Source organism: Pan paniscus, chromosome 1, assembly GCF_029289425.2.
Source record: "Pan paniscus chromosome 1, NHGRI_mPanPan1-v2.0_pri, whole genome shotgun sequence".
Taxonomy (NCBI): Eukaryota; Metazoa; Chordata; class Mammalia; order Primates; family Hominidae; genus Pan; species Pan paniscus.
Genome location: NC_073249.2, coordinates 22,319,339 through 22,333,679, shown reverse-complemented (window position 1 = coordinate 22,333,679; position 14,341 = coordinate 22,319,339). Strand labels below are relative to the sequence as shown.

The following is a 14,341-nucleotide window of genomic DNA, read 5'->3' as shown; positions in this document are numbered from 1 at the left end:
AAAATCTAGCTATTAAATGATTCCTATCAATGCCTTGAATCCTGAGTCTAGATATAAAGCACAGGCTACGTTTTTGCTTCAACATATCACACTGCTCTCAGTTGCTTGTCACAATTGGGAAAGGATGGGTTCTACTGGCATTTAGTGGGTAGAGGCCAGGGATACTGCTAAATAACCTACAATGCACACGACAACCCCTCCAACAAAGCATTATCTGGCCCCAGTTGTCAATGAAGTCCCTGTTGAGAAGCCCTGTTCTAGATCAATATTAACCAAATCATGATGCACATATACCCTGGGTATATATATATTCATAAAGGTGCTCTGTGGATTCAACATGCTTAAAGGCTTTAGTAACATCTACTTCATTACCTTTTTTAAAAAAAACTAAACAATATCTCCCCCCTTTAAAAACAGAATATTTGATATCTAAGAATGTATTAATAACAAACATGTAGGAAGGGCTACTGTAGATCATATCACTTCCTCGGATTCACTCACTTTCTCAACCAAATGTTCATCCAAACATTCGGCTTGCCACAGTGATGTTTTCAACTGTTATACAGTTTTCCTTTTTAAAAAATATTCAGTCTATATTATTTAAATTTTATCCTTAATGGACTATTGGGATAAACAGGAACAGGAATGCCTATGTTGAAACACAAGTTAGTAAGGACTACATACATAAATGGTAATTCTGGAAGGTTGACACAGGATTCTCTTCATCGTATTGATAAGATGCACTCATCAGACTAACAAGCTTATACTGCTCATCAAAACTGCACAGATACTTGGAAAGCATGAGTTAAAAAGAAACAAAATCCACTGATGATTATATCTACTTTGGCTTATCATTTAGTAGGAATAAAGACTTCACTCTTCCATAGAATACTATCACAGAGAAACTCTTTCAAATAATAACTGAATCTTTCTCTAATATTTGAGGGAAAGAACATTTTTCATTTTTAAAATCTAAATCAGTGAAATTTTAAATTGCAAAATGTAAGAATTCCAAGTATTACCATGGCATCAATTCACTTTTAAGTCTTCGTTTTAATATATATTTGATGGCCAAATCAAACATGAGATGTATCATTTTTAACTTATTTTTCAGTAAAAAGTTTTAAATATAATTTTAAATATAGAAATAATTTGGTAACATCCACAACTGCCAAGTGTGTGAGAAAACAGACATGTTTACATACTATGAGTGCAAAGATAATAGTCCAACTTTTATAGAAGATAATTTTGTTGGAACAATAGCTATCAAAGTTTTAATGTCTCCCCTCCCCAACTAAAATCCCAGAGTTTGACTAGCAAGGAGTTTAATTTAGGGAGTGGATAAGTTCTAGGTCAAGCATAAAATGATAATCCCTTTATGTAAAAATTATCCTTGAAATCATTTCAACTTCAGTATACACAAGCTGAAGTGCCTCAGGGTAGCCCACACCAATATCTCTAACAGCATTTCATAGTAAAATTTTTTTACATTTTACATGGCATATACTTTTTGGGTAGCATGACTAGTTTTGAAGCACTAGTTTCTCTCCTGTTTTGAAATTTCTCTTGGCCAAACACATGCAGATAGATAAATGGTAAAATAATGAAATGTATTGACAGTTTGACACTTCATCTTTGTAAGAATTCACACTACCGATAAACTCACAAAAGTTTATCCAGTATATATAAAGATTTTTACAACATGGTTCAAAATAGTAAAAATAAGGAAACAATCTAAATTCCCATAAACTTAAAAAAAAATCAACCTAATAAAAAATATAGCCATTCAGGCCGGGCACAGTGGCTCGCGCCTGTAATCCCAGCACTGTGGGGGGCTGAGGCAGATGGATCACCTGAGGTTAGGAGTTCAAGACCAGCCTGGCCAACATGGCAGAACTCTGTCTCTACTAAAAATACAAAAATTAGCCGGGTGTGGTGGTGGGAGGTACCTGGGAGGTACTCAGCCAGCTACTTGGGAGGGTGAGGCAGGAGAATCACTTGAACCCTGAAGGAGGAGGCTGCAGTGAGCCAAGATCTAGCCACTGCACTCCAGCCTAGGCAACAGAGTGAGACTGTCTCAAAAAAAAAAAAAAAAAAAAAAAAAAAATATATATATATATATATATATATATATACACACACACACACACAGAGCCATTCAGTATAATGAAGCTATTAACAAAGAATGAGATATTATAAATGTATTAAATACATAGAAGTGAAAAAACAATACATATTTTAGTGAAAAAGCAATAAGAAAAACCAGCCTTGTAATATGATTTCATTATAATAAAATTTTCTGTTGAGGATAAATAAGAAACCCTTACTAATGATCTACTTAAGACAGAAGGACTAGGGGTATTTGAGGGAGAAAAGGGAACTTGCATTTGTTCATTTTTTACTTTGTGTAGTACTTTACTAATAATTATAAAAATAGCCAAACAAGGATAACAACAATAGAAAAACTAATAAAACAATAGGCATAAATCAGCACTGTCACAGATAAACTAAGATATACTGTTACCCTACTTATGAGACCTTATTATCTTCAGTTTATACATGAGAAAGTTGAGCCTTAGAAAGGTTTAACTCTCAGCCCAGTGCAGTGGCTCACACCTGTAATCCCAGCACTTTGGGAGGCTGAGGCAGGCAGATCACTTGAGCCCAGGAGTTTGAGACTAGCCTGAGTAATATAGTGAGACCCCATCTCTACAGAAAATACAAAAATTAGCTGAGTGTGGTGGCATGTGCCTGTAGTCCCAGCTACTCCCAGGCTAAGGTGGGAGGATCCCTTGAGCTCAGGAGGCAGAGGTTGCAGTGAGCCAAGATCCTAACACTGCACTCCAGCCTGGACAACAGAGCAAGACTCTGCCGCAATAAATAAAATGTTTTTAAAAGGTTTTATAAAAAGGTTTAACTCTCAAGACAGTGAGTGTTTCTGTAAACTATACCGCATCTCCTCATGAAATGAGTAAGGACATCCGTTAATGAGCGAAGTCAGTACTCACTGAACAAATGTGAAGACAGAAGTAAAATTTACAGAGCAGATTGAGAGCAGTAGTTCATTCGTTAATTTAGGAGGCTGTTGATAAACTAGCAAAGTCTGTAAATGATGAACTTGTAGAGTTATTGGTGATAAACTAGCAAAGTTTGTAAATGATAAATCTGTGAAATTATTGGACAATTATTATATTATTATACCTTTCTGCCCAGGTATAGAAAAGAGAGGAGGCTTCCTAGCACCTTTGAGTAACCCGTATGTCATTAATTATATATTTGACATATGGCTTGAAACAGAATAAGGTAAATAAGTTGGACATAAACCTCTGAAAAAATTGTTTTAAAGCATCAATAATACACAAATAAAAATAAGGAATTTTGCTGCTCATTTGTAATTTATTAAGCATCACTGGTAGGTCTTGTTTTCCAAAGTTGGATAAGTCATGGTCAGAAGGATTTTTAGAAACGTTTTTGTTTTTAAAAAGATCTGCTTATTCAAGAATAGAAATACAATTTCTATTTTAAAGTGAATTCTTCCTTAAAAGTTTCAATGCAGAATTTCTGTCTAGAAGATAAAAGTTTTCTCAAATAGTTTGAGGAGAGTACCTTTCAAATATGGAATCAGTCTTGCATCCCAACAATAAATCACACTTGGGCATGGTATATAATTCTTTTAACATATTGCTAAATTGTATTTGCTAATATTTTGTTAAGGATATTTGCATCTATATGCATGGGGACTACTTATCTTTTTTATTATTTTATTTTATTATTATACTTTAAGTTTTAGGGTACATGTGCACAATGTGCAGGTTTGTTACACATGTATACATGTGCCATGTTGGTGAGCTGCACCCATTAACTCATCATTTAGCATTAGGTATATCTCCTAATGCTATCCCTCCCCCCTCCCCCCACCCCACAACAGTCCCCGGAGTGTGATGTTCCCCTTCCTGTGTCCATGTGTTCTCATTGTTCAATTCCCACCTATGAGTGAGAACATGCGGTGTTTGGTTTTTTGTCCTTGCGATAGTTTGCTGAGAATGATGGTTTCCAGTTTCATCCATGTCCCTACAAAGGACATGAACTCTTCACTTTTTATGGCTGCATAGTATTCCACGGTGTATATGTCACACATTTTTTTTTCTTTTTTTACTGGCATATCTTTTTTCTTTTTCTTTTTTTTTTTATTATACTTTAAGTTTTAGGGTACATGTGCACATTGTGCAGGTTAGTTACATATGTATACATGTGCCATGCTGGTGCACTGCACCCACTAAATCGTCATCTAGCATTAGGTATATCTCCCAATGCTATCCCTCCCCCCTCCCCCCACCCCACCACAGTCCCCAGAGTGTGATATTCCCCTTCCTGTGTCCATGTGATCTCACTGTTCAATTCCCACCTATGAGTAAGAATATGCGGTGTTTGGTTTTTTGTTCTTGCGATAGTTTACTAAGAATGATGATTTCCAATTTCATCTATGTCCCTACAAAGGACATGAACTCATCATTTTTTATGGCTGCATAGTATTCCATGGTGTATATGTGCCACATTTTCTTAATCCAGTCTATCATTGTTGGACATCTGGGTTGGTTCCAAGTCTTTGCTATTGTGAATAATGCCGCAATAAACATACATGTGCATGTGTCTTTATAGCAGCATGATTTATAGTCCTTTGGGTATATACCCAGTAATGGGATGGCTGGATCAAATGGTATTTCTAGTTCTAGATCCCTGAGGAATCGCCACACTGACTTCCACAATGGTTGAACTAGTTTACAGTCCCACAAACAGTGTAAAAGTGTTCCTATTTCTCCACATCCTCTCCAGCACCTGTTGTTTCCTGACTTTTTAATGATCGCCATTCTAACTGGTGTGAGATGGTATCTCATTGTGGTTTTGATTTGCATTTCTCTGATGGCCAGTGATGATGAGCATTTTTTCATGTGTTTTTTGGCTGCATAAATGTCTTCTTTTGAGAAGTGTCTGTTCATGTCCTTCACCCACTTTTTGATGGGGTTGTTTTTTTCTTGTAAATTTGTTTGAGTTCATTGTAGATTCTGGATATTAGCCCTTTGAGTAGGTTGCAAAAATTTTCTCCCATTTTGTAGGTTGCCTGTTCACTCTGATGGTAGTTTCTTTTGCTGTGCAGAAGCTCTTTAGTTTAATTAGATCCCATTTGTCAATTTTGGCTTTTGTTGCCATTGCTTTTGGTGTTTTGGACATGAAGTCCTTGCCCATGCCTATGCCCTGAATGGTAATGCCTAGGTTTTCTTCTAGGGTTTTTATGGTTTTAGGTCTAATGTTTAAGTCTTTAATCCATCTTGAATTGATTTTTGTATAAGGTGTAAGGAAGGGATCCAGTTTCAACTTTCTACATATGGCTAGCCAGTTTTCCCAGCACCATTTATTAAATAGGGAATCCTTTCCCCATTGCTTGTTTTTCTCAGATTTGTGAAAGATCAGATAGTTGTAGATATGCGGCGTTATTTCTGAGGGCTCTGTTCTGTTCCACTGATCTATATCTCTGTTTTGGTACCAGTACCATGCTGTTTTGGTTACTGTAGCCTTGTAGTATAGTTTGAAGTCAGGTAGTGTGATGCCTCCAGCTTTGTTCTTTTGGCTTAGGATTGCCTTGGCAATGCGGGCTCTTTTTTGCTTCCATATGAACTTTAAAGTAGTTTTTTCCAATTCTGTGAAGAAAGTCATTGGTAGCTTTATGGGGATGGCATTGAATCTGTAAATTACCTTGGGCAGTATGGCCATTTTCACGATATTGATTCTTCCTAACCATGAGCATGGAATGTTCTTCCATTTGTTTGTATCCTCTTTTATTTCCTTGAGCAGTGGTTTGTAGTTCTCCTTGAAGAGGTCCTTCACATCCCTTGTAAGTTGGATTCCTAGGTATTTTATTCTCTTTGAAGCAATTGTGAATGGGAGTTCACTCATGATTCGGCTCTCTGTTTGTCTGTTGTTGGTGTATAAGAATGCTTGTGATTTTTGTACAATGATTTTGTATCCTGAGACTTTGCTGAAGTTGCTTATCAGCTTAAGGAGATTTTGGGCTGAGACAGTGGGGTTTTCTAGATATACAATCATGTTGTCTGCAAAGAGGGACAATTTGACTTCCTCTTTTCCTAATTGAATACCCTTTATTTCCTTCTCCTGCCTAATTGCCCTGGCCAGAACTTCCAACACTATGTTGAATAGGAGTGGTGAGAGAGGACATCCCTGTCTTGTGCCAGCTTTCAAAGGGAATGCTTCCAGTTTTTGCCCATTCAGTATGATATTGGCTGTGGGTTTGTCATAGATAGCTCTTATTATTTTGAAATACGTCCCATCAATACCTAATTTATTGAGAGTTTTTAGCATGAAGGGTTGTTGAATTTTGTCAAAGGCTTTTTCTGCATCTATTGAGATAATCATGTGGTTTTTGTCTTTGGCTCTGTTTATATGCTGGATTACATTTATTGATTTGCGTATATTGAACCAGCCTTGCATCCCAGGGATGAAGCCCACTTGATCATTGTGGATAAGCTTTTTGATGTGCTGCTGGATTCGTTTTGCCAGTATTTTATTGAGGATTTTTGCATCAATGTTCATCAAGGATATTGGTCTAAAATTCTCTTTTTTGGTTGTGTCTCTGCCCGGCTTTGGTATCAGAATGATGCTGGCCTCATAAAATGAGTTAGGGAGGATTCCCTCTTTTTCTATTGATTGGAATAGTTTCAGAAGGAATGGTACCAGTTCCTCCTTGTACCTCTGGTAGAATTCGGCTGTGAATCCATCTGGTCCTGGACTCTTTTTGGTTGGTAAACTATTGATTATTGCCACAATTTCAGCTCCTGTTATTGGTCTATTCAGAGATTCAACTTCTTCCTGGTTTAGTCTTGGGAGAGTGTCACACATTTTCTTAATCCAGTCTATCGTTGTTGGACATTTGGGTTGGTTCCAAGTCTTTGCTATTGTGAATAGTGCTGCAATAAACATACGTGTGCATGTGTCTTTATAGCAGCATGATCTATAATCCTTTGGGTATATACCCAGTAATGGGATGACTGGGTCAAATGGTATTTCGAGGACTATTTATCTTAAACTTTCTTTGTATGGTCCTTGTCAGGTTTTTCTATCAGCATAATACTGACCTCCAAAATGGGTCTTATACCGTAAGGTCCTGAGGTCCCTAGCTGGTCTACCTTATTCTCTCTACCTTTTGGGTTCTTCTAATGTTTGCTTTATATATAAATGTCCAGAATCTTCAGCTATACTTCACAGGAGAGCAGGGAGAAGTGAGTCTATTCCATCTTGTCTCAGAAACAGAATATATAAATACTTGTTAATTGAATAAAATATTTGATTTTAAATTATACTGTTTTATTTTGAATTTTGCCACTTCCAGCTGTAATGAAAGCTAACCCAGTTATTCCTCCTTTTCACAATTCTTCCCCAACATATCCAGCTTCATTAAAAAAAGTATAAACTTTAATTCAATTTTTTAAAAGTTCTAACTCTGAAACAGTAAACTGACTACAGTTGTTATTTCTGCTAAACAGAACATAATTATTTACTCTTTTGTAATAACAGGATTTGTTGCTCTAGCTGCTGATGCTGTCACACCTTCAGGGTTTGCATCAGCTGAAGAAAGCCTACCAGTCCAAGGCCATGTCCTTCAGGGGTAGCCCATGTCCACTGACTAGTAGAGGCAGGTGTATAAAGGTCTAGACATTTTGATCCAATGTAGGACACTTCTCAAGAGCCATTTCTGCTACAGAGCTCCCAGTGGAATCAACTGAGGCTGATGGGACAACTTTACAAATCCTATTTCCCTCCCTTCCCTTGTACAGGTAGGGATTTCTCAAAAGAAATCCCTAACAAATATCTGCACAATAAACTCAATCTCAGTATTTACTCCTTGAGAAATCCAACCAGTGACAGTAAGGCAATTCAGTCTTAGGGAAATTAAAAGTAAAAACTAAGGTGTTGAATATAATGGACACTGGCACATATCCCAGTGATACATGTGACATTAAAGCTCCCAGATACTTTGTCAAACAGGATATTACTATACAATAATTACCTCTGGGGGGATGCAGATAAAAAGGAACAATTATACACTATTAATAGGAATGTAAATTAGTATAATCTTTATGGAAAACAGTACGTCGATTTCTCAGAACTACCATTCCATCCAGCAATCCCACTACTAGGTATCTACCCAAAGGAAAAAAAATCATTATATCAAAAAGATACCTGTACTTCTATGTTTATCACAGCACTATTCCCAATAGCAAAGTCACAGACTCAATCTTGCTGTCCATTAACGCAGGACTGAAGAAAATGTGATGTGTGTATACATATATGTATGTATGTATGTATATATGTGTGTACATGTACACATAAATAAATATATGAAATCTTATCTTCTGCAGCAAGATGAATGGAACTGGAGATCATTATCCCAAGTGAAAAAAACTCAGAAAGCCAAATACCACATGTTCTCACTTATAAGTGGAAGCTAAACCATGAGTACACATGGAGATACAGAGTGGAATAATACATTGCAGACTACAAAAGGTGGGAGGGTGGGAAGGGGGTGAGGGTTGACAAGTTGCCTATTGGGTCCAATGTTCACTATTTGGGTGATGGGTTCACTAGATGGGTATTTCACCACAATGCAATATATGCATGTCAGCAATCTGCACCTGTATCTCCTAAATATATAAAAACAACAAAAAAAATTTAAATGTTTAATGAAGAAATAGTATTTTAAAAGTAATAATGACCTCTGGGAGTTAGAGAAAGGATGGACTTGGGTGGTGAAAGAACACTTTGGCTTTATCTGTAATATGCTATTATTTGTTTTACAGAGAATATATTTGTGCTTCACTTCTGAGGGGTTTTGTTTGTTTTTTTTAGTTTAAAAAAAAAAAACTAAAAGCAAAAACTTGGCCAAAATGTTATTAATTCTGGGTAACAGAACAAAAGTGATTATTAGTTTCTTCTTTGTGTTTTCAAATTTCTCCAAATAAATAAATAATGAAGTATTTACTTTCATTGCCACCATATCTGTCATCATGGGAACACTTTTTGCTTTCCCTGTATGTTTGTTCATCTTTGGGCTGCTACAAGTACTGACAGATAAAGATTTCTAAAGGCGAATTTGTCGTTATTTTCTTACTAATCTTACTAACTTCCAGGGCTATTACTCAGCCTGCTCATCAGTATCACCTTTTACCAGTTAAAATACTGACAGAATTCTACACCAGTTAAGTTCTGCTTCCCTGAAGCCCCAGAATGCCTATCCCATTCAACCCTTCACCATGATACAGCACAGCAGAGGACCCCCCAGAAGTCCACCCCAAATCTATGTGTGACATCAGTTCTGACCAGGCCATACCAGCTGCTGGATATTTTTAACATCACTCCAGTCAATCCTTCCCTCAAATCTACATAAAAACGCAGGCAGTTCTTCCATTACTAGATTTTACTACAACTCCTGTAATATAAAACAAAATACAAAGTGACTGCATAATCAGCATTAAACAGAATTTCTAGAGGGCATGTTCAAAACTCCTGCTGACTTTTGCTTGTAGCAGAATACAGATAAATACAGAATAATATAAACAAGTTACGTCACGTTAGAAATCAACCATTACAAAATGTCTTTCTATAGAAGAAAGTAGTTTGCAGACATCCTTTAAATATAGCTGCATAAGCCCCCCATTACAAGGGTTTCCATTTAGTATTCCACTAATATTAAATTAGCATTATGGACTGTAACCTTTATCATAATTATATCACAATTGTGTTGAATTTGTCTTTTATGCCTTAAAAAATGTCACCACAGACAAAATGTTACCAAGTAATATTTAATGAGCTCTATGTAATTTTATAATTCCTGAAAAATATTTCTAAAATATTTATATATTCCAATACATAAGACTCTTACCTCAGCTCTTTTCAGCATTTCCCATTTATTCAATATTTTCATGGCAAACACTTTATCTGCATTTTTTAGTTTTACTACAGCAACCTAGAAAAGATAAAGGAAATATAAATTTTAAAATAATGACAAATAATTTTTTCAGCCATCCATTTTCCTTTTTCCTCTGTAAAAAAATAAATACCAATTATCAATTATGTCAATGCAGTTCAAATTCTAAGATCCTAAATTAAATAATGTTGCCAGATGAAAAAGTTAGTGAACATGTGCCAAACTAATAACTGTATTTGTGAACGCTGTATTAGTTGGTATTTGTGAACGCTGTATTAGTTGGTATTTTTGAACACTGTATTAGTTGGTAATTATACATTATATCCCCCTTTCCAAGTTTTCTGCCCTGGAATTCAAACTCAGTATCTACTATCACTAAGAAACTGAACAAAATGCTCAACAGGAAAGAACTAGAGCTTATTAAATAATGCATGCAAAATTCCAACACCATGTTACAAGGCCAGCTGCCAAAACAAATATGTTTTGTGAGGATCAAACAATATGAAATAAACTGAAAACGATCCTATTTTTCATATCACATACTCTTACATACTATACCATAACCCCCAAACCACATACACACATATACATACGCATAGAGAGCAATTAAAACCAACGATTTTACAAAAACTAAACTTTACACATCCCTTCCAAAAAGAAAAAAAAAGAAACATCTATTTCTGTATTTTATATTTCAATTGCGGATCAAAAACTATCAAATACAATAAATAAAATCCCTTTCTCACTCTCAACAAATTGATTACATTTCTATCTCTCTGCTTCAGTTTAACCAGATAATCTGTAAGACCACTTCCAGGCCATTGGACTTGCCATAGGCCAGAGGCTAGCCCACAAAAGAGGAAAACAAAGGTTGAACGAGGATGTTTCCAGTTACTGGGGGTGGGTGGGGAGGAAGAGAAATGCTACTCTAATATGCAGAAAGGGAGGTTAAACTATATACAGCAGATCTTCAAACTGCTGTTCAATGGGATATTTCCAAAAACAGAGTATAGGTTTAAATTCAAGTGCAAAAAAAAAAAAAAAACTTAATAGCAAATGTGCATATCAAGGTTATTTAATAAATTTATATTTGGATCAGACTGCAATAAAAGTAACATGACCATATAATTACAGTAAGTGTATACATACTAAATATTTCTTGGTAATTGTTATAAGTGGTTATAATGACTGTGATTATAGTTTTTCATCAATTAAAATGGATGAGAAAGAAAAGGAAGTATCTCAATTTCAAACAATTAAATTGTTCTCCCAATGGGCTCATAAAGAGGGCTGTAATAAAGAATAAGGAAAAACTTGAAACGTTGTTTCACTAAGATCTCTGAAGGGGTGAACACACCATGTGAGCTACTGCTTAGACTCTAAAATCAAACCCTGCACAACTGGGAGTGCACATGGACAGGAGCACTAAGCTATACAAGACTAAATTTAGGGCGGGGAAAACACACAGAACACTATGACTTACACCCTCTTATTCTGATTGAGGGAAGAACAGCTGAAAGACTCCAAAACTTAGGTGTCTTCCCCTCCCAAGGTCACAGTGTGAGAAAAGTACTAGCAGTACTCTACAATTCACCAGTTTTCTGTAAGTATGTATCTGATGATAACTACTAATAACAGTAGTGGTAGTAGTAGTACCCACCCAATACTACTAGTATAAATCTAGTAGAAGGAGGTGTGTGTTCTAAATGCCAGGCACTATGGTAAGAGTTTTATACAGGTCCATAATCCCTTATCTGCAATTCTCAAAGACAAAAGGTTTTCATAACTCATTTCGCAGCATGTAGTGACATCAGGCTATTAATATTCTTGCTTTTTAATCTCACTTAGTATAAAAACAAACATGCTTCACTGAAGAAACGTGAATGTATCTGTTTATGAAGTGCTGCTCCAAACCCCAATGGGAATGTTACATAAAATAGAGTATACAAACTAAATTATCTTTCTAAAATCCAAAAATATTGGAACCAAAACAACCTCTGGAATATGCAACTGTGCAGTAGGAATAATGATGATGCCTAATATTTATTGAACACTCAAACACTTAGCTAGCATTTATTGTGGCTGTTTTGGGGAGTGGTGATAGCATGGATTCTGAAGCCAGACTACTTGGGTTTGAATCCTAGTTTTGTCCTTAGCTGTATAACTCTAGGCAAAAAACTTAACCTTTCAATACTTCAGTGTCCTTGTCATGATCATGGGGTTAATAACAATACTTATATCATTGTGGTAAAGATTTGAAAAATTAATACAAGTATAATCCTTGTACTCGGGATTATTGACCACTAACTATTGAGGTATTGTGGTGTAACTGATCAGGGACAAAATGAGACCCATTCTACACACCTGTGCAGTCATCAGGGATGCCATGCTGCCACAGGGTGAAAAATAATTTCAAGTTTTTCAAGGGTCTGGTGCTTAGTAAGCATTCAATAAGTGTTAGCTATGATTATGTGCCAGGCATTGCACTAAGCACATTACAGCCCAATCTCTTCACTGCCAACTCTACCTCTAATATGTGGCAAAGAATATAACTCTCAATTTCTTCAGTTTAACTACCAAAATAAAAAAATCTTTCATCTCTTTAATTTCTAACTTTCTGTAATTTTAGACTTATGACAAATATATTTACATAGAAATATGGATAGAAATGCCCTCAACTGAATATATCTATATACAAATAAAAACTAAGCCACAATATTCACCACAGTGTGGTTTTCAACAGTAAAATATTGAAATGAACTTAAATATTCTACATGATCAATTTGACTAAATATGGTATCTCACAGTATGACAGAAAAATTACTCATACACTTGAAAAAATTACTGAGGAATGTTAATACGGAAAAGTTCACAGTATAATGTTAAACAAATAAGTTTATTAAAGTATGTACACTGTGACTTTTTCTCTCTCTCTATATATATACACACACACATAAAATATGTACCATAAATTTCTATGCTTTATCAAAAGATCAGGTATTTCTAAGTGATGCAATTTCTACTTGCTTTTCTACATTTTCTATATAAAACACATAAAATCTGAAGCATGGAATGAGGTACTATGGGATACCACACATCACATCCTGGTCATGAAATGACCGCTAATTATCAAGGTATTGTGGTATAACTGATCATGGCTAAAATGAGACTACACATGTATGTGGTCATCAGGAATGCCATGCTGCTGCAGGGTGGAAAACATTTTCAAAGCTATCTTATAACAGTTTCATGAGCTACCTAAAATCTTTTCTGGAATAAGGTGAGTGTGGTGAAATAAAAGTCAGTTCAGGAAATATTCTTGAATTATTGAATTGATAAATGATGAGAAAAGAATATGAGGCTTACAAAGTAATACAATAAAATCAAACTGATCTTGCTTTTCTCCTTTAACACTGCAAGTCATACTGATATTCATTTCAGTAGCTAAAAATCAAGAAGAGGAGGATTCTCTTAGAACTCTAACCTCAGGTCCTGTACTTTCAAGAACCACAGCTTAACATATAACAGTGTAGTCTGTTAAAATGTCCTTTCTTGTTTAGCTTGATCAAAATTAAAAGTACATTTAGTATGAACTGCAAGACTACAGTTTAACACAGAACAAAGATATATTTTTAAAAACACTAGCAATGTCTTGAAAGACTTCATAGTAAAAACATGATGTTAGAAAACCTGTAATAATAATTCAAGAATTATTTCTGTAAACACTACAGAAATAATCACTAAGTGACAAATGTATACAAATCAGTTCTTAAACAGAATGTATTATCATTTGAAGCTACAAACTAGTTACAAATTGCAGTTACAGAATGCTGTAACAGTATTTTATGTTCATTCTTAAGTTACAGGTTGTAGAATACAGAAACAGTTGACACGGAGTTCTATAAATCTAGTCTTCCTGCATATAGCAAGAATTCATTCACCATATCTCCTCTGTTCCAACCCATTCCAAGCTACCATTACATGGCTCATGTCTGTAATCCCAGCACTTTGGGAAGCCGAGGTGGGTGGATCACCTGAGGTCAGGAGTTCGAGACCAGTCTGGCCAACATAATGAAACCCCGTCTCTACTAAAAATACAAAAATTGGCTGGGTGTGGTGGCGGGCGCCTGTAGTCCCAGCTACTAGGGAGGCTGAGGCAGGAGAATTGCTTGAACCCGGGAGACGGAGGTTGTGGTCAGCCGAGATCACGCCACTGCACTTCAGCCCGGGCTGAAGTGAGTGAGACTGTCTCAAAAAAAAAAAAAAAAAGAAAAGAAAGAAAATCTTGCCTGGATTGTCCTACCTGACCTCTCTACTACTTCTGCCCTCTCATCCCACAACCCA

General features: G+C 35.8%; 1 protein-coding gene across 22 annotated transcripts in view; it reads right to left on the bottom strand.

Moving 5' to 3' along the window:
- The window catches only part of CDC42BPA (CDC42 binding protein kinase alpha), a 331,921-nt gene that overhangs the window by 216,542 nt on the left and 101,038 nt on the right, over nucleotides 1-14,341 (bottom strand). For all 22 annotated transcript variants that reach the window (XM_034947986.3, XM_034948052.3, XM_034948013.3 and 19 more), the window contains exon 3: nucleotides 9,953-10,036. In XM_034947986.3, the coding sequence (XP_034803877.2) occupies nucleotides 9,953-10,036 (84 nt within the window). The remainder of the gene's footprint in view (nucleotides 1-9,952; nucleotides 10,037-14,341) is intronic.